General features: G+C 35.7%; 1 protein-coding gene across 1 annotated transcript in view; it reads right to left on the bottom strand.

The window, feature by feature from the left end:
* The window catches only part of LOC106054705 (protein bicaudal C homolog 1-A-like), a 100,849-nt gene extending 81,559 nt beyond the window's left edge, over window positions 1-19,290 (bottom strand). Inside the window, exon 1 of the mRNA XM_056019015.1 lies at window positions 19,051-19,290. Within this exon, the coding sequence (XP_055874990.1) occupies window positions 19,051-19,237 (187 nt within the window). The 5' untranslated portion in view covers window positions 19,238-19,290. The remainder of the gene's footprint in view (window positions 1-19,050) is intronic.
* Between the last annotated feature and the right edge of the window lie 943 nt (window positions 19,291-20,233).

The raw sequence follows: 20,233 nt of genomic DNA, 5'->3' as shown, positions 1-20,233 counted from the left end.
GCGAATGTGTAACACATTAAGCAATGAAAACAGAACATTTCACGTCTAGTGGACAAGGTGAATGAGTAACACATTAAGCAATGAAAACAGAACATTTCACGTCTAGTGGACAAGGTGAATGAGTACCACATTAAGCAATGAAAACAGAACATTCAACGTCTAGTGGACAAGGTGAATGAGTACCACATTAAGCAATGAAAACAAAACGTTCCATGTCTAGTGGACAAGGTGAATGAGTACCACATTAAGCAATAAAAACAGAACATTCAACGTCTAGTGGACAAGGTGAATGAGTACCACATTAAGCAATGAAAACAGAACATTCAACGTCTAGTGGACAAGGTGAATGAGTACCACATTAAGCAATGAAAACAGAACATTCCACGTCTAGTTGACAAGGTGAATGAGTACCACATTAAGCAATGAAAACAGAACATTCAACGTCTAGTGGACAAGGTGAATGAGTACCACATTAAGCAATGAAAACAAAACGTTCCATGTCTAGTGGACAAGGTGAATGAGTACCACATTAAGCAATGAAAACAGAACATTCAACGTCTAGTGGACAAGGTGAATGAGTACCACATTAAGCAATGAAAACAGAACATTCAACGTCTAGTGGACAAGGTGAATGAATACCACATTAAGCAATGAAAACAGAACATTCAACGTCTAGTGGACAAGGTGAATCAGTACCACATTAAGCAATGAAAACAGAACATTCAACGTCTAGTGGACAAGGTGAATGAGTACCACATTAAGCAATGAAAACAAAACGTTCCATGTCTAGTGGACAAGGTGAATGAGTACCACATTAAGCAATGAAAACAGAACATTCAACGTCTAGTGGACAAGGTGAATGAGTACCACATTAAGCAATGAAAACAAAACGTTCCATGTCTAGTGGACAAGGTGAATGAGTACCACATTAAGCAATAAAAACAGAACATTCAACGTCTAGTGGACAAGGTGAATGAGTAACACATTAAGCAATGAAAACAGAACATTCAACGTCTAGTGGACAAGGTGAATGATTACCACATTAAGCAATGAAAACAGAACATTCAACGTCTAGTGGACAAGGTGAATGAGTACCACATTAAGCAATGAAAACAGAACATTCAACGTCTAGTGGACAAGGTGAATGAATACCACATTAAGCAATGAAAACAGAACATTCAACGTCTAGTGGACAAGGTGAATGAGTACCACATTAAGCAATGAAAACAAAACGTTCCATGTCTAGTGGACAAGGTGAATGAGTACCACATTAAGCAATGAAAACAGAACATTCCACGTCTAGTGGACAAGGTGAATGAGCATCACATTAAGCAAATTTAATCAAAACGTTCCATGTCTAGTGGACAAGGTGAATGAGTACCACATTAAGCAACGAAAACAGAACATTCCACGTCTAGTGGACAAGGTGAACGAGTACCACATTAAGCCACACTTTCTGAATGTCAAGTGATGACTATAGAACAACTAGATGGACTTTGTATGTTCTAATACAAGTAGGAAATGTTAATCTATCTTTGAGATTGTAGAGAGTAGCATGAAAGTGTTCTGAAATGGTTTACTTTATTTACAAGTATCTTGGAGCGATGCACCACGACTGTTATTTGTGCACTACTGCTGTGCTGGCTGTCTTTGGAGAAAACATTTTGGTGCACTTTTAAATCGTTTTGTGCGCTTGACACTAAAATAATTTGATGGACTCTTGTACTGAAATACTTTGGTGCAGTTTACACTATATAATTAAAGTGTACAACGCGGAGGACTTCTAAAACTGAGATTGCACATTCCGAGTACGAAGGTAATATGTAAGGTAAGTTTTAATGTTCACATATTACAAAAGCACTCTAAAAGCAATAATTATCTAATGTATTTCTCACAAAGTTTATTTTACAAGTATAGAAACAGAAAATAAATCAAAGTTTTTATTTCAGGAGTTTAGTTCTTCAAACGGAAATATACGATTTAAAAAAAACAACTAATTAGCCAAGCAATGTGAATAAGAGGATAACTGAAATAATAGGGTTTCTTTTAAATTATAGGAAAACATCTAAAAAAAATAGACTGTGTTTATTATTATTATTACGTATGTTTAAAAACACGCTATAAAGTTCATTGTAAACAAAAATGTTCTTTCTTATTATTTGTGTTGAATTCGCCTGACCAACAAACGTAGAGGTATGTCTATTGTCAAAATTCAATGTCAATGTACTGTAAAGTAAGTTGCAAACAAGAAAAATGTTTTTTTTTTAAAACAAAACAAAGTTTATCTAAGGGGAAGAACTTCGCACTTACAACTACATCTCTCCATCATGTAGAAGTTATTTCCTTCATTGAATATCAAACAAAAAATAATTGACTGATTGGTTACTTTTTTTTAATTGATTCATGTTTTGTTGGGTATAATCTTAACTGTTTAAAGTTTCCACTTGATCTGAGAATGGGTGTGGGAAAAAATTTATTAATTAACAAATTGGTTAATTCGTTTTATTGATTCATGTCTTGTCTATGCCAATGAATAATTGTGCAAAGTTTCAACTTGATCCGAGAATGGGTATGTGAGAAATAAAATGTACAAGCCTTTTACCAGACACACAGAGTGATTTGATAAATGCTTTGTAATAAAAAGGGCGCTAGTGAAATTGTGAAATAATCAAACGAATCCTAGAGTTGAAAAGACGTCACATCATCACAAGTTGAATTACAATATCGCTTGCACTTCTATCCACCAAGGTATTTATAGAGGTCAGGCTTAGCACATTTAGATACTAGCCCAAATTGAAACGAGAACGTTACTGGAATTTGTATTCACCAGAAAGTCTTTTTATTCGCCCGAGAGTCTTTCTTGATTTGTTTTACCTAATTTAAAAATAAAATCAACTCCTATATTCACATAAATGTTCAATACACTCAACCGAGGAAGGATAAATGAATCTCCATCAATCTCCAAATGTGCCCTTCACTCGATGTCGGCAAGATAAGTGGGTGACAAAAGTTCAAAAGGTAAATAGGTTCCAGGTTCGATGGAGACTGTGTAAATTGTTGAACATCAGGATACACTTGGAACTACTTACTTATCTAAGTGACAAAGTGGGGAGGTGAATGGTTCAAAGATAAGACTTGGACTTCTGCTGTCTTCTACAATTATATTCCTATGAAAACAAAACATATGTGTAGTATTTACTACGTCAATGAAAATAGATTGGCTTTCTTCGGGAATGTGAAAGAAACAACAAACAGGTCCCGGGGGGCGGGGGTCTTTGACACTGGGCAATTTGGTGTTATAAAGTATGCTATATAAATTCTACAAACAAAGGATTGGATCCGAACATTTTAGTTGGTTTTCAATATTTTTAAGACACACCAGTGGTATGGACACACACACACAGAGTGAAAAAAAAACAACATACAGTTTCTCCAAACCAATGCATGGACGGTATTTCTGTCGACTGTAGCGCCATTAGAATTACCAAGCTTATTTCATGTAAAGTTCATGTAAAGTTCTCGAAATGGTCTGCGGGGAAGGCGGTGGTAAACGTATTTTTCTTGACCAATTAGTCTACTAGTGTAACTAGAGTAGTGTAAGGTCAACACAACATCAGACTTGACATTCTATAGAAAGAGAGTAAACATGCACGGAGATTGAACACAGGGATTTCATTCCTCAGCCTGAATCTTCAATGATCGACAAGTATCCACACTAGAACTTGAACCCCAGACTTAGAGAATAGGCAGTAGGAGAGATTATACATCCGTCCACCACGTCGTTTTAGGTTTATGGATCCGCATTATAATCTGAAATAGCAATATGGTTTCACAAAATACGATTGAAGGGGCGCGGTGGCTAAGTGGTTAAGCGCTTGGCTTCCGAACCTGGAAACCTGGGTTCGAATCTCGGTGATGACTGGGATTTTGAAAATGTAGATTTTTAGGACGCCCCCGAGTCCATCCAAAGGCGGTTGGTCGTTGTGCTGGCCACAAGACACAAAGAATCTGATGGTATAAACCGTATGGTCTGAAAGGGGAGACGTTACTTACTTTAAAGTAAGATTGTGTGCTTCTTGTGAAAACGTAAACAGATCTCTGAAAGGCAAGGGTTCGATGCTTAAATGCTTATGTAATATGGGGCCCTACTGATGTATTGGTCCTTACATCACGATTCGTGAAAGAGAGAAGTAACTAGCATCAACAACTACATCAAAACGTGTGGATATGCGATACACACAAGGAACGCTGTAACTTAAGAGTATAAGATAGGAGAAGTTATACACTCACATCCGGTCAAATAAACATGGACGATACAAACACAACACTGAAATTATTGAGTCCAATTGAGTCCACGTGTAAATATGTAACGTCTGAAAATTGGAGATTTGGTTGTTGCTTTTCGGTGTATCCGGTGTACAAAATAAGAATGTCTTGATAACCGAACTATGTTAATAAGATATTAATCATTGGTGTGCACTTTTCAGCGGATCTTAACCTCTTGACCTTGTAGCACATAGTCGTCTGTACCAGTTGGCAAAAGTGATCTTTCAATATCGCGTCCTTGACATTGTCTAGTATTTTGGCTATTTATTTCAAAATTCTCACCCAATCTTCCTCTTTTCGTTTTCTCAAGTTTTTAATTACATTCCATTATGATGCCATCACATTTGTTCATATCACTTTCTCTTTATTTTTTCCTGAGTTTTATTGCTTATAGAACGAAGGCCTTGGAAAATCCAAAAAGTAAGCAAAGAAAATTAACTTGCGTGTGTGTGTGAAAATCCTCAATAAGAGCTACGTACGTATCTCGATATTTCCCAGAGACACCAATGGTGAAGAAATGAAAGAAAAAAACAAAAAAAAAAAGCTTCATACATTAATGTCAAAATAAATCATTAGCCTACAAGCAATTAGGCCAATCAAACTTTAATGATAACACATATTTTTCCACCACGTTCAAAATTTGGAAAAAACAACTTGGAAACCAATGGACCTCATTCAACAATCGTAAACAAACAACATTTAGCCACGTGGTGCTCTATCTCTTCTATACAATTTACGATCTCATGTTTCATTCATGATGGTTGTCACGTGACTTTTTTTTGGCGTTGTTTTATCAATAAGATCACGTGACTAAATGTTGTTTGTTTACGATTGGTGAATGAGGTCCATTGTTTTGTTTCTCTGTTATTATTCATGTACCGGTAGTGAGAAATTAGTTACGAATTTCTTATTAGAGATTTTCACGATAAACTAAACAATGTCAAGGACGCTTATCTATGGGGAAGAACTCCGTCTTTAAAACTATATCTACCAATAATTCACACGTTATTTCCCTTATTCGATATCAAACAAAATAATTAATTACCAATAATTAATTGAATGATTGAATAGTTTTGTTTATTGATTCATAAGGTACAATAAATAATAGTTTGAAGTATCAGATTGGTCGGAAAATGCATGAGGGAGAAATAGCGTTAACAATTATTTAAGAGGATTAAACCCAACAAATGTAGCCATATCTGTGAATACTGAAGTATTAGTTTCTCTTGTAGCTATAAAACAAAATAATGATATATCAGTAATTATGTATCTGATTGGGTTTTCTTTTATTATTGATTCATGTCTTGTCTATGTCAATAAATAATTGTGAGAAGTTTCAACTTGATCCTAAAATGGGTGTGTGAGAAATAACGTAAAAAAAAACAATTTTACCAGACAGACAGAGTGAGTTGATATTAAGTTTTGTAATAAGCTAATAGTAGGATTTTTTTAAAGCAACTTAGCCCTTGGGCCATTTATCACTCAAACAATTCACAGCGCGTCTTTAAAAGCTGGGAGTGCTGAAAATGTAGCTTTCTAAAAGATCTGTACACTGTCCAGCCAAAGGATATGTTGGCAAAGCTCTAATTTTCTGCTCTCTTGGACACACACAAAAAAGAGGCTCCCAAGTTAGTTTCCGGTGGGATGGCAATTCAGTTATATAGGTCGTTGCTGAATTATGGGTACCTGACATTATCAAAACCGAGTTAAGAAATGTAACGATTTTATTGGCCACACCACTCCCTCGTTGTGAAGTACATGTGAAATCTCTTTGTCTTATAGATCACTAGGGTCTCACGCACAACTTTTACTTAGCAAACATTTCACGGGCATTTCTCAATCAATTCATTTCTAGAACTAATCGATAACAAAATCAATGTCAATCGTTTGATTATACAGAAACTGTAACGCTCTGGTTGTTCTCCAAGAAATATTTTAAATATTATTTTTTGTGTACACATAACAGACATAAAAATGTTACAAATGTAAAATTATGTAACTTAGTTGGAACACTTAAATCTTCATAAGAAAATGTTACAAATGTAGAATTATGTAACTAAGTTGGAACACTTAATGCTTCATAAGAAAATGTTACAAATGTAGAATTATGTAACTAAGTTGGAACACTTAATGCTTCATAAGAAAATGTTGCAAAAGTAGAATTATGTAACTAAGTTGGAACACTTAATGCTTCATAAGAAAATGTTGCAAATGTAGAATTATGTAACTAAGTTGGAACACTTAATGCTTCATAAGAAAATGTTGCAAATGTAGAATTATGTAACTAAGTTGGAACACTTAATGCTTCATAAGAAAATGTTGCAAATGTAGAATTATGTAACTAAGTTGGAACACTTAATGCTTCATAAGAAAATGTTGCAAATGTAGAATTATGTAACTAAGTTGGAACACTTAATGCTTCATAAGAAAATGTTACAAATGTAGAATTATGTAACTAAGTTGGAACACTTAATGCTTCATAAGAAAATGTTGCAAATGTAGAATTATGTAACTAAGTTGGAACACTTAATGCTTCATAAGAAAATGTTACAAATGTAGAATTATGTAACTAATGCTTCATAAGAAAATGTTACAAAAGTAGAATTATGTAACTAAGTTGGAACACTTAATGCTTCATAAGAAAATGTTGCAAATGTAGAATTATGTAACTAAGTTGGAACACTTAATGCTTCATAAGAAAATGTTGCAAATGTAGAATTATGTAACTAAGTTGGAACACTTAATGCTTCATAAGAAAATGTTGCAAATGTAGAATTATGTAACTAAGTTGGAACACTTAATGCTTCATAAGAAAATGTTACAAATGTAGAATTATGTAACTAAGTTGGAACACTTAATGCTTCATAAGAAAATGTTACAAATGTAGAATTATGTAACTAAGTTGGAACACTTAATGCTTCATAAGAAAATGTTGCAAATGTAGAATTATGTAACTAAGTTGGAACACTTAATGCTTTATAAGAAAATGTTACAAATGTAGAATTATGTAACTAAGTTGGAACACTTAATGCTTCATAAGAAAATGTTGCAAATGTAGAATTATGTAACTAAGTTGGAACACTTAATGCTTCATAAGAAAATGTTACAAATGTAGAATTATGTAACTAAGTTGGAACACTTAATGCTTCATAAGAAAATGTTACAAATGTAGAATTATGTAACTAAGTTGGAACACTTAATGCTTCATAAGAAAATGTTACAAATGTAGAATTATGTAACTAAGTTGGAACACTTAATGCTTCATAAGAAAATGTTGCAAATGTAGAATTATGTAACTAAGTTGGAACACTTAATGCTTCATAAGAAAATGTTGCAAATGTAGAATTATGTAACTAAGTTGGAACACTTAATGCTTCATAAGAAAATGTTACAAATGTAAAAGTATGTAACTAAGTTTATACTTCATAATACTTCATAAGAACTTTTAAGTTACACCTTTATTTTTTCAAGGTTGTGAATCTTCTTTTCTTATGTCAGAGCCATGCGAAGAATCCAAAAAGGAATGCACACTGCGTGCTTGATTTATTCATTGTCAAATGGACGCCGGAATAATTACTTCCCCAACTGCCGTCAAAATTACAGCTCGATTGTACCCCACAACTTGAGTAGACCTTAAAGCCGTCCATCGGGAAGACGCTTCCAGGAAATAAAAGTAACATGGTGAAGGACAATGAGGCAAGGATTTCAGATCAGCAGATGTCTCAATCAAAACACGACAAAAGGTTTTCGCTTTTCTTTCGCGTGCATTTTAATGGTGCCTTTATTTTACTTCCAAACTTTCATTTTGCATGACATGTCTTGACCAAAACTGGCAAATAATCGCTAGCTCTGATGAAATCAAAAATGAAATATATTTCCAAAGAGGTGATGACGAGGCTATTTGCTTCTTTACGCATATCCCACACACGCCAATGGGTTTCAGATCGACTCGGGAATCATGTTTAGCGACCTAGACTCTTCTAGTGGATTGTCTAAACAAAGAGTATAATCCGAGACAAAGCGGTGCGAGGTGAACCCTTCAACCTAATAGTATTGATGGATTAGTTTCTTCTGCACCTTTGAAACCACTTCACCTGGTGGTGATGAAAGATGTTTAAAAACAAGACATCTATTTTGTTACTTTATTTTTTTATGACTTTACCGAAAACGTAAGTGAAACAATTCTTCATCCCGATGCCTGCTTGATTTTATCATAACTTTGCTGGACGCCTTCAATTAAAGACATTTCCTGGAGAGTCCATGTTTGAGATGGGTGATTTCATTAAGATCTGTTCAACACTTATATAGAAAAAGGAACCGATCCAAATCAAACATGGAGCTGATTTGAGAAAACATGTTGATTAAAATCTTGGTCCATGTGGATGAACATTTCTGATGAGATAGCTGGATCCTGATAATTTTTTTTGTTGTTGTATCTAAATTAAATATCGATGCGATTTGTAATGTTAGCAGAAAGAAATTATCAGCTTTTAATATTATATATTTCATATGTTAGCTGTTGTAACCATAAAATTACATCTAAATCTATACATTTGGCGTTTCTTAGTTTCATCTTACTGTCAGGATATTTGATGAGACTAAGACAGATTTTCAACAGGTGAATGAATGACTAAGATTTAAAACGCAAGACTGGTGTTATTACCTCAAAATGAAACTAAGAATCACGACATACACGACAGAAATCATTGATACCAGTACTGGTATGTCATTTCATTGCCAAATTATGCTTCGAGAAGTAATTCGTCCAGTTTCTGAAACTTTAAACTTTATTTGGGACAAGTGGAAGAACGTGAGCGAGAATAAAATGAAAGATGAGAGAAACAGAGAGAGATTTAAATAGAATAAAGAGAGAGGTAATCAAGAGGAGAGAGAGAGAGGGAGACTACATAAAGAGAAAAGTGTACAGAGAAAGATGTCAAGACTACAAAGAGAGCCTATGTGAAAGAGTAGAGAGAGAGAGAGAGAGAGAGTCGTACATAAGAGAAAGTGTATACAGAGAAACATGTCAATAGAGTACAGAGTGTGTGTGTGAGAGAAAGTGAGAGAAGAGAGAAAGGTGTACAGAGAAAGATGTCCAGTAAGTAACACAATGTTACTATCAGCAAGCTCAATCAAAGAAATCCATGTTGAAAGACTTTTGTTTATTGAACTCGGGAACTCTATCGTATTCAACTGGTGAATAAAAACCTCTCTCAATCTCTCTCTTACTCAACACACACAAAACAAAAACAAGCTATTCAATAGCAAACAAAAGACGAGCGCTCCTTAATTTATAGTTTTTACTCTATCAACCGACAAGTTCAGAACGAGGTAGAAGTGATCACGTTCAAAGTTTCCTTTTCGTTCAAGGTAACTCTTTTGAATTTGACGGTCAATAGCGTCCACAGACGTAACCCTTTCATTTCCCATTGGCATCTTCAGTCTTTCCAAACGCTAAATCTCTTGTGTGTAGTTGTAGCTTTTTCTTATCAGAACCTGGTGATTAACAAATATATATCAAGACAACAAAAACTGATCATTTCAAGGTAGCACTCTGCTCTCAGCAGGATGAAAGTAGTTCAGATCTAAACGATGCGGTTCAACACCTGCTGCTGAGAGATGGCCTTGCTTGGGCCATGTTTGCATGCAGATGAAGCACATTTTCCCCCATAGTTTTTTTTTGAAGCCCTTCTCAGAGTTCTCAGAACTTCAAAGTGCATTCATCCCATCGCTAATACCTTCAACGAAGGCGCATATCAATAAATGGTGGAGACGTAAAACCCATTGGATGTTAAAAACAAAATGCGCAGTGGAGGTCAGAGTTCATAAGTCGATATTAAAGTTCAAATAGTTAAAACTTCTAAGGAATTGTTGTCCTGACTAAACTTAATGTAGATCTAGAATGAAATGTTGTTAAAATGTTACACTTTGTTAAAAGCAGTGGTTCTTCGTTGTAAAGACCCTGTTCTATACAGGTTAGAAAACTATTCGCCATGTGAATGAACACCTATAGTGGAGAAAGTAGTCATCACACACGAAACCGATGCTGTGATGGCATTGCTGATCCGTTCTCTTCTGTAATAACTGGTTAATGACTAAAGAGATGTATGAAAGCATTTCTTCTTTTGATGATAGATAAATAAATGTGGAGGTGTTACATCATACTGTCTTCAAATGAGGTGGTTGTTGTTTTTGTTGTGTTGTGTTTGTTGTTGTTGTTATGGCCTCGTGCTGTCCGTGATCTCTCCTATTTATATCGATCTTGTTGAATAGGAGTACTCTCTAACAGAAGTAGTTTAGTAACAATAAAGAGTGTATACTGCAGAATAAACTTAAACTCTCACAGAGGAATGCACTATATGTACATTCAAATTCACAAATCATTTTTTAATACTGGAACCTTAGTAACATGCCCCACACAACAGGTCAAGGATGGGTTACGTGGAACGAATGCGTTACGCCAAATCAGACAAGTATGTGATATTGGAACAAATGTGTTAAGCCATGTAAAACAAGAATGTGTTGCTGGAACAAATGTGTTATGCCATGTAAAACAAGAATGTGTTGCTGGAACAAATGTGTTAAGCCATGTAAAACAAGAATGTGTTGCTGAAACAAATGTGTTATGCCATGTAAAACAAGAATGTGTTGCTGGAACAAATGTGTTATGCCATGTAAAACAAGAATGTGTTGCTGGAACAAATGTGTTAAGCCATGTAAAACAAGAATGTGTTGCTGGAACAAATGTGTTATGCCATGTAAAACAAGAATGTGTTGCTGAAACAAATGTGTTATGCCATGTAAAACAAGAATGTGTTGCTGGAACAAATGTGTTATGCCATGTAAAACAAGAATGTGTTGCTGGAACAAATGTGTTATGCCATGTAAAACAAGAATGTGTTACTGGAACTAATGTGTTATGCCATGTAAAACAAGAATGTGTTGCTGGAACAAATGTGTTATGCCATGTAAAACAAGAATGTGTTGCTAGAACAAATGTGTTATACCATGTAAAACAAGAATGTGTTGCTGAAACAAATGTGTTATGCCATGTAAAACAAGAATGTGTTACTGGAACTAATGTGTTATGCCATGTAAAACAAGAATGTGTTGCTGAAACAAATGTGTTATGCCATGTAAAACAAGAATGTGTTGCTGGAACAAATGTGTTATACCATGTAAAACAAGAATGTGTTGCTGAAACAAATGTGTTATGCCATGTAAAACAAGAATGTGTTGCTGAAACAAATGTGTTATGCCATGTAAAACAAGAATGTGTTGCTGGAACAAATGTGTTATGCCATGTAAAACAAGAATGTGTTGCTGGAACAAATGTGTTATGCCATGTAAAACAAGAATGTGTTGCTGGAACAAATGTGTTATACCATGTAAAACAAGAATGTGTTGCTGGAACAAATGTGTTATACCATGTAAAACAAGAATGTGTTGCTGGAACAAATGTGTTATGTCATGGAAAAAACAAGAATGTGTTGCTGGAACAAATGTGTTATGCCATGTAAAACAAGAATGTGTTGCTGGATTGAGTGTTACGCTAGTTTAGACCAAAAAAAAAGAGGTTGTACTACTGGAATGAGTGTGTTACGCCATGACAACTATGGGAAACTTAAATCGGGACTTGTCTTGATAATAAATGAAATTCAGCAGTGATACTCTGTACACTCTCAAATCTATTTCTCAGCATCCACATTATTGATCTCTGTCCGACTTACTGCTTATGAAGACAAACATTAGCTACACAGTTTGCATTGTGCAATGTCTGAATCGCCCCCAAAATTTGTGTTATTGTACATTCCTGTTCTTTTATCTTAATCTTCTACAGGGGAGTATTCTTGGCAAAACGTTGCAGGCGGTATGTTGCAAGGTGTGAGGTCTGGTGAAATGGAGGCATCCTTGTAGCATTATTTTTACTCCATCAATCCAACTTTGTCTCTGGTAGTTTCTGTCATTTGGTTGACAGCTTGGCATTATTAGCAGCTGACCAAAGCATTATATATTCTTAGCTGTACTGGGGACAAACATTTCTTAGTTGCTAAGACACAAACCTTAAATTATCGTGACCTGATTGACCTCGTCTACTTGCACCTGCATTTCTTAAACAGTTTATTTGAAAAGTACTATAGAGAAATAAATTCTGGTACCGGTATTAGATTTTTTGGTGAAGACCCGTTTAGTATTCAGAGTTTTACTTTGTCATTAATTAGTAGTCTTTAAAACTATGAGAAAAATTAAATTTAAATTAAAAACACAAAAAAAAAACAGGGTGATGGATGGATAGGGGTACGAGCCTTTTTTTTGTCTATACCCACTTCCTTTCAATTTTCTGTCTTCCTTCCTACTGGTCTGTCTGTTTATAGAAATGATTGGTCGTCACCAAGCTCCACTGTCATTCGTGATGTCTGTCGTCCGGTGCACGATAGTCAGGATTACACAAGTCTCAAGTGTTGAAATAAGAAAAGGCTGGTTTGAGCACAAGATGAACGCTGCACCTGTTTCGAAGGCCTAACAACAACGTTGTACTTGAGTTAGAAGTCCTTCACCTCTTCACAGCTTGTCTTATTCTTCTCCACAGCTCGCAGCACCACATCAGATACCAACATGCTTAATAAATGTGGAGAGGAAATTAGGAAGCAACGGTTTCCAGATCACGACCGTCAAGCCACATGTGGCGTACCACAGAAAGATAATTAAAGAGGAAAGGTGGTTTTTTTTCTTCAGGACCGAAAATGAACAGATTTAAATAGGAAAGACAATAAACAATATCGTGATAGATCTATGCACTTTACTTGAGGGTGCCAGTGAATAAAACAAGTTTTCGTTGCTTTCATGAGCGAAACGACAAGTTCTCACGTCTTTTGCACCAGAGCGAGAATGACAATAAAATGAAGTATATGGAAAACAATGTATAGGTTTTCATAGTGGACAGATATGTTTGGAGCTGAAGTGGCATTCATTGTAATTTGAACATACAGAAAGATGAACCAGTCAATGGCTACAAGAAATTAAATGACAACATTTTGCTCACCAAGACAGTGTCTTCGAGACAATATTTTCCCGGCTGTTTAAATCACTGAAGTCTTCAAAACATCACCTTAAGATCCGCAGTCACCAACAGGTGTGTCTAGCGAGATATCACTGATTTCGTTAAAGTCTGAATCACTAAGATCTTTTGAAACCGCATTTCAAAATGTGCAGTTGCAAATGCAAAGTACATTATGTCTAATACAATGGTTGACTAGAACAAGCAACTAAAACAACATACAACTACTAGGCATTGAAAGATCACGGCTGCACGTGTGACTAACACAAAAGGAGCCCGATCTATTTCTGAGTGACATATGGCGCAAAAAAACTATGAAGACCTAGAGAGAGTTGGCACATACGAGAAACAAGGAGAACTAGAAGCAGGATTACCAAACAGAAAACACTGGGTACGGGTACAGTCGAACTGTAGTAATCACGGAAAGACGAAACAGATAGAGAGACGGGGCACATGTTGGGATGGAGAGAAGAAAGGGAAGCCTGCAAGTGCTATTTAGCGTGTGCTAGGTTGATATCGCTAGTCGGCAGATGACTAATAGACCTAACCTTTAGCCGGTAACTAATGTGAGTTTTCATGACTTTTTGTTTTCCGCTCGCTCTCGAGCGGCTCAGTTTATTCTTTCTGGATGTCGTTTTCATATCCCTGTGAGAGTGTGTGGTTTGTTTGGCTGCGACACTCAGTACTTAAATGACTGATAAAGTCACTGGTTTGTTTTTGCTGTGAAAAGTCATTGGTTTATCTGGCTGTTAAAAGTCATTGGCTTATTTTGCTACTAAAAGTCAGTGGTTTGTTTGGCTGTGTCAATCAGTAGTTTGTTTGGCTGTGAAACGTCATTGGTTTATTTGCCTTTTAAAAGTCAGTGGGTTTTTTTTTTACTTTGAATATTTCTACGTCTGTTTGACTGTCACTCATTTATTTTCCTTTATTTGGCTATAAAAGTCAATAGTTTGTGTTCAGTGACATGAATCGTCAATAAAGTTCATTTTACTTCTTCAAACAAAATGTTACTAATATGTAAATTTCCGGCGACAACTGAAATTTGAATCCAAGACCGTGGATTTGACATCTTAAGGCTTCTACCAATCAATGATCAGACTTTTCTGGAGAAAATACATTACAAGAAAAGAGCTCGGTGTAATTACAAATGAAATGGTTAGTTTGTATCTTGACCTAAGCACAGACAGTACAGCTTTATATTGTTAAAAACATTCTAAAGAATAACAGTGTTACCAGCCTTCAATTTTTTTTTCCTTTTCTTTGTTCCTTACCCCCTCCTGTTATAACAAAGATTGTCACGCCAACAAATGGAACCAGGCCTATCCAATTTAAACACTCTCAAGTTTAATGACCATTTTGTTGAAGTGTTTGCTCACAAAACGCACGTGCAGCCAAGCACATCTGACCCTGCACAGGCATGTCCTGCTTGAGTCGAGGCTCTGGAACCAAGAGTTCATTCCGTAAATTACCTTACCATCGAGCAGCGTTTCTCAAACTGGTAGGCCTGTAGTCCGCGGAACAACTTTTACAGTGCTCAGCAAGAGAAGTGTTCATGCTTTTTTTTTATTAGCGCATTAAAGTTCGCAGATTGTGTTCAAATGTGAACCCGGCACATCATCCAAGACAAGTTCTAAAAAGTTCTGAAACTAACGCCCAAGAGGAGGCTACTCTACATATATCTTTCCATTATGTTCTCCTCTATGTTATTGTATAACTGAAATTCGCGTAACAAGCATAATAGCCCAGATTTCCAATTTCAGCCGACAGTGTGATCAAGGCTAGATATTATGGAAGTCTCATACCAATAGACATCAGCGACAGCCATGCAGGTAAATGGTCAGTGCTGACATAAGTTTCAGAATTGCGCATCAACATTAAGCATAAACGCGTTCCCGAAAAAAAAAATCAAGCTTTGTGAGACTTGTGTAAAAATCCTGACTATCGTGCACCGAGACCCACAGTTCTTACTTCAACCACCTGTTCATCAAGTCCAGGTAGACAGAACGACAGACATGACGACAGCCAAGAATGATAGTGAAGATTGGTGGACGGCCAATTATTTCTATAAACAGACAGAGCAGTAGGAAGTCAGACAGAGAATGGAAAAGTAAAGAGGAATGGTGCGTACGTCCCATCCATCCTTCACCACTTCCTGTTTTGTTTTGTTTTAAATTTAGTTGTTTTTCTCTGAGCTATTTCCACAATGAAATACAAAATCATAGCTTCAAAGACTACACATCTAAAGCTAGTTATTAATGAAAAAGTAAGAGAAACCACACTCGCACTCACTGTTCACACACACACACACACCGCTGCACATTTCTGACGTAGAACAAGGCTCAATGAATTCTTGTCTAATGTTAATTCTCGTACTTCAATTAAATTTTTTATCCATCAAAAAAATGTGTGCTATTTTTTTTTTTTGAAGTTAATGAAAAATTTAGTAACAAGAACTGAGATAACCCAAGTATGTCTTCAGTAAATCTACACTGGATCTAAACTAAACATCTGGCAGGAAACTTATTTCTAAATATACCAGTACAAGAGAAGTGAATACACAGACTTGCGTTCTACAAGGCAGGACAATGAATTATCTTGAACTCCCCCCCCCCCAGCTAAAAGTACATAGCATAGTCTTTTTTAGGCACAGCCTAATAGCTTCCGTTGATGCTCTTCAACAGTACAACTATGTACGTAATTCTTTACAATAATTGCTGCCAACTTTCAAACATTAAAGCCATTGTAACAGAAATCAGGCCATGAAAGCCAAATCCATCAGGTCGGAATTTCGAATATTAAAGAAGGCGAGTGCATCGGCACTCCCTCTAAAAAGTTGAACTCTTCCAAGAGACAACCACAGATACTACTTGGCAAGAAAAGACTGTGCTTTTAAACCTGGGGTACGTTTCCCTTGGGAGATTCTCAAAAGAAATTTTGGAAAGGGCGGACAAGTTTTCTGAAGTTGAAACAAAAAAAAATGGTTGAATCTGTAGATCTAGATGACAGGAGAGGAGAAAGAAGACTTCAAAATGAAAACGAGTGAGATTGATTGAGATGGAGTAGGCCAACCTACACGGGATACAAGGTTTCTCAGGGATACAAGGTTTGAGAAACGCTAACCTAAGTGTAAAGAGGAAAAACAACATCTAAATGTAAAATTGTTCAGACCAAATGAACAGAGATAAAAGACCACAAAAAAAACAACTAGCTAGATATAAGCGCAAACACTGAGTGGAAAATCGAGATGAATATAAAGACTGACAACACTGATAAATTAATAGACAGCACAGAGTTAAGTGGGGGGGGGGGGGGGGGGGCAGGAGGGGGGCCAAGAATACATAGAAAATATATCGGCATGTGCTAGAGTAAATAGCTTGAAGAAAGATGACAATTAAGATTGATATAACCGCTCCCATAACTAACTTATAATGATGTTTCCATCTTTCCATTCCTGATTTTTTTTTTAAACTAGTTAGAAGTATAAATCTTTCTAGCACCTGGCAACATCATTATAGTGGAACCCTCACAGGTGGACTATGGGATTGAACAAATAGTTTTGCTGAAGGACGATTTGATTGAATGACATTAGCTAATGGTAGACAAGGAGTCAGATACATCCTTCCTAGCCCCCATATCTTTTTTTTTTCAAAATAAAATTGAAAATAAATCAAGAAATATACAATAAAATCACAACCTTCGAACTGTACTAGATTTGTTGAGACATAGCACTGCTTGAGCTAAATAGATATATTTAGTTTGACTTTTGAAAATGATGGATAGTTAACGCAATAAACAGTTTGTGCTACATTCTAACAGTTCTTACAATGCAATGCGTCATGACTAAATAAAAACATTCTTTTACTATGTGTGATTTTTGTGACTTATCACAATGTCCAGTATTAATTAGATTTTTTTTTTACATTTTTTGTGATTAAACAATGTCTATTCATTTCTAATGGTCGAGACCAGGACAATAAAGAATTTTTTTTATTCAAACATCATAAAATGTAATTTTGGCTAATTGATAATTGCTAGTATATTAAATTAAATATTATTTTATTTTATTTTAAACATGATAGTATATATGGTATTAAAATCTTAGTTCAAGCTTTCTAATATTTTGATAAACCAAGATTTTGTCTTTGATTTTATCAAACATATTTCAAGCAAATAGAAAGGATTGACTGCAATAGTTATTTCCCACTGTAAGTATAATTTAGTGTGTGTGTTTTATGGTACTGTTGTGAATAGATTCTTTATGACCATGATTGTCAATTTAAGTTACCTCTACAGGAAGGATACTACATTCTCACGGGGGAAGGGGGGGGGGGGGGAATGTTAATAAAATCAAGCCTTCCCATATATTGCTAAATTGTGCTTTAACAAGAAAAACATAAAAAATACTTTTTTTTTTAAAAAACAAAACATATTATATATTAAACGTACGTAGTTGTATCAATTATTTTGGATCAGTCATGAAATAATAATAGATCTGTAGGGTTATATTATTTTTACCAACTGTTTTTGTTTAGCGCAATTTCATGCTGTTAACTTTCTCAATATGCTATGATCCTATCACTTGTCTGGACCTGTTGGAAAGGGGGAAGAGGAGAAAGAAGGGTGTATCTGGATTATCGCTTTTTAAATGCATTTATTAAAAACAAAAGGTGAAAGACCTGAATTCAAACTCAAGGGCTAAAGCCTCCTCAAGCCAATACACTATTCTAGATCAATCATTCAAAGAGATGAGTGAGTGGTACTAGATCCTTCCTTACACATCACTCATACATAGCTCTAGATCTAATCTATTTAATATGCTGCCTGGTCAAACAGTATGCGCTCTGGACTGTTGTTCAGCCGTCTCGATGGTCCCGGTTTCATACCCTGCCCGCTGCCAACCTCCATCATCCTGCAGAATAGGAAGTAGATTATCTTCAACTCCGAAGGAACATTTGATAACATGTAAAACAAAACAAATTCCCTGATATGGATGGCGGTGGAAGAAGGAAGGGGAGGCATGAGTCATGATAGAAATCAAGATCCTAAATAGATCTAGATTTAGCCATTCTAAGATTAGATTTATCTAGTCTAGTGCTAGAATCTTAATAATTCAATCTTTGTTAAGGAAGGAATCTACGAATTATTTATTCATTCTTAATGAATGAATAATTCCATAGTCTAGCTAGATCTAGGATACATTTGAATATAGATCTAGATCTATTCCTATATAAATATATATTTAATATATATTGTAACTATATCTAGTAGTCTAGATTACTAGAGTCTATATTGACTATATATATTTATAATTTAATTTAATATTTATATTACTAAGATTCTAAGTCAAATAGTTACAGTCTTACAGAATTATTATTATTACAGATCATCAGATCACTAGACTCACTAGATGATAATACTAGATCTAGATCTAGAACAAGATAGTATATCAGAATCTAGATCTAAAATTAGTAAAAATATAGATCTATATTCAAATGTAGACACCTAGACTCTATAATCTAGGTCTTCTAGAGCTAGCTAGATCTATAGTCATAGTGATAGAGTGTAGCTGTCATGTTTTAAAATGTTGACTACGAGTCAGGGGAGATCACTGCAAAAAATAAAGTATACAAAACCACTGCTGACCTTAGAAGAAAAAAAAAACTTACCTAACTGGAGCATTTGTTCCAATTTCTTCCTATCTACCCGAAATCTGTCTTCAATAAATCCTGGATCACGCTCAATAATATCATCCCTGCTTCCCTGGGATTCTGTTTCAACACTATCCATTCCATTATCTCCATTGAACAAAGTTTCTTTCATTCTTATGGAGAGCACGGAAACACCTTCCGCCATAGCATACTTGTTGTTATCTGAGAACGAGGCTAGCAGACTCGAGTAGGCCAAAGAGTTCCAGCACCAAGGTACAAGAAACACCGCGAGGCATTGGTTCCGCGTGCGAGCTGCTTCTGGTGGTTCTTTCCTCACATGTTTTAGCGTGTATGTGTGTGAGTGTGTATTTTCTTTTTATAAGTGTCTTTATCTCCTTTTTACCATTTCTCTGGCACTTAGAGTTTTATAATACTGTACCCATGCTCCCCCACCCACCCACACTTTTTTTTTGCCCCAGTTAACTACATGTGCTTACTTCTGTTCGTGTCATTCAGATATTTATTTTTCTAATTGCTTTTTTTTTCTTTAAAAATGTGATTTGTAAAATAAGGCTATTTTAATCTCTCTCTCTCTCTCTCTCTCTCTCTCTCTCTAACAAAAAAAAAAAAAGATTTACCGTTGTTATTACTATTTCAATGGCTAGCACACTTAGATGCGTGAGTCATTGCCCCCAAAAAGATAGACCTACATTACGTTTTAATTAAAAATACGTAGACCTTTTATGTGACAGTTGAATGTGTGGATTGGCCAGTGACGGAGGCTGTATCTGGTTAGGGTGAATAAGATATGAGCGGAAGAGTAGATCAGTAGGCCTAATAATATGATTGGGAGGGGTGTAAGGCTGAGGCTGAAACGAGATACAACCTCCCCCCTACACACCCACAGATACATGCTTAAGTAAATCTAGCTACAACAAAAATTACAGAAACGTTTGGTCCGTGTATCTAGAGAGCCCAGTAGCGTAGCTAGGAACTTGCCATCATTTGGAGGCGCGGTGGCTAAGCGGTAAAGCACTTGGCTTCCGAACCGGGGGTCCCGGGTTTGAATCCTGGTGAAGACTGTCGTGTGCATCTAAAGTTGCTTCTTGTGTGATGTTTTCTTTCATGCACCATAATGGTTTTCGGCGCTCTTAGGGAAAATGGTTTTACTTTAAGCCAGCCAAATTAGAGGTGGGGTTCA

The sequence above is a fragment of the Biomphalaria glabrata genome, chromosome 2 (genome assembly GCF_947242115.1).
Source record: "Biomphalaria glabrata chromosome 2, xgBioGlab47.1, whole genome shotgun sequence".
NCBI lineage: Eukaryota > Metazoa > Mollusca > Gastropoda > Planorbidae > Biomphalaria > Biomphalaria glabrata.
This window is presented reverse-complemented; position numbering and strand designations above follow the sequence as displayed.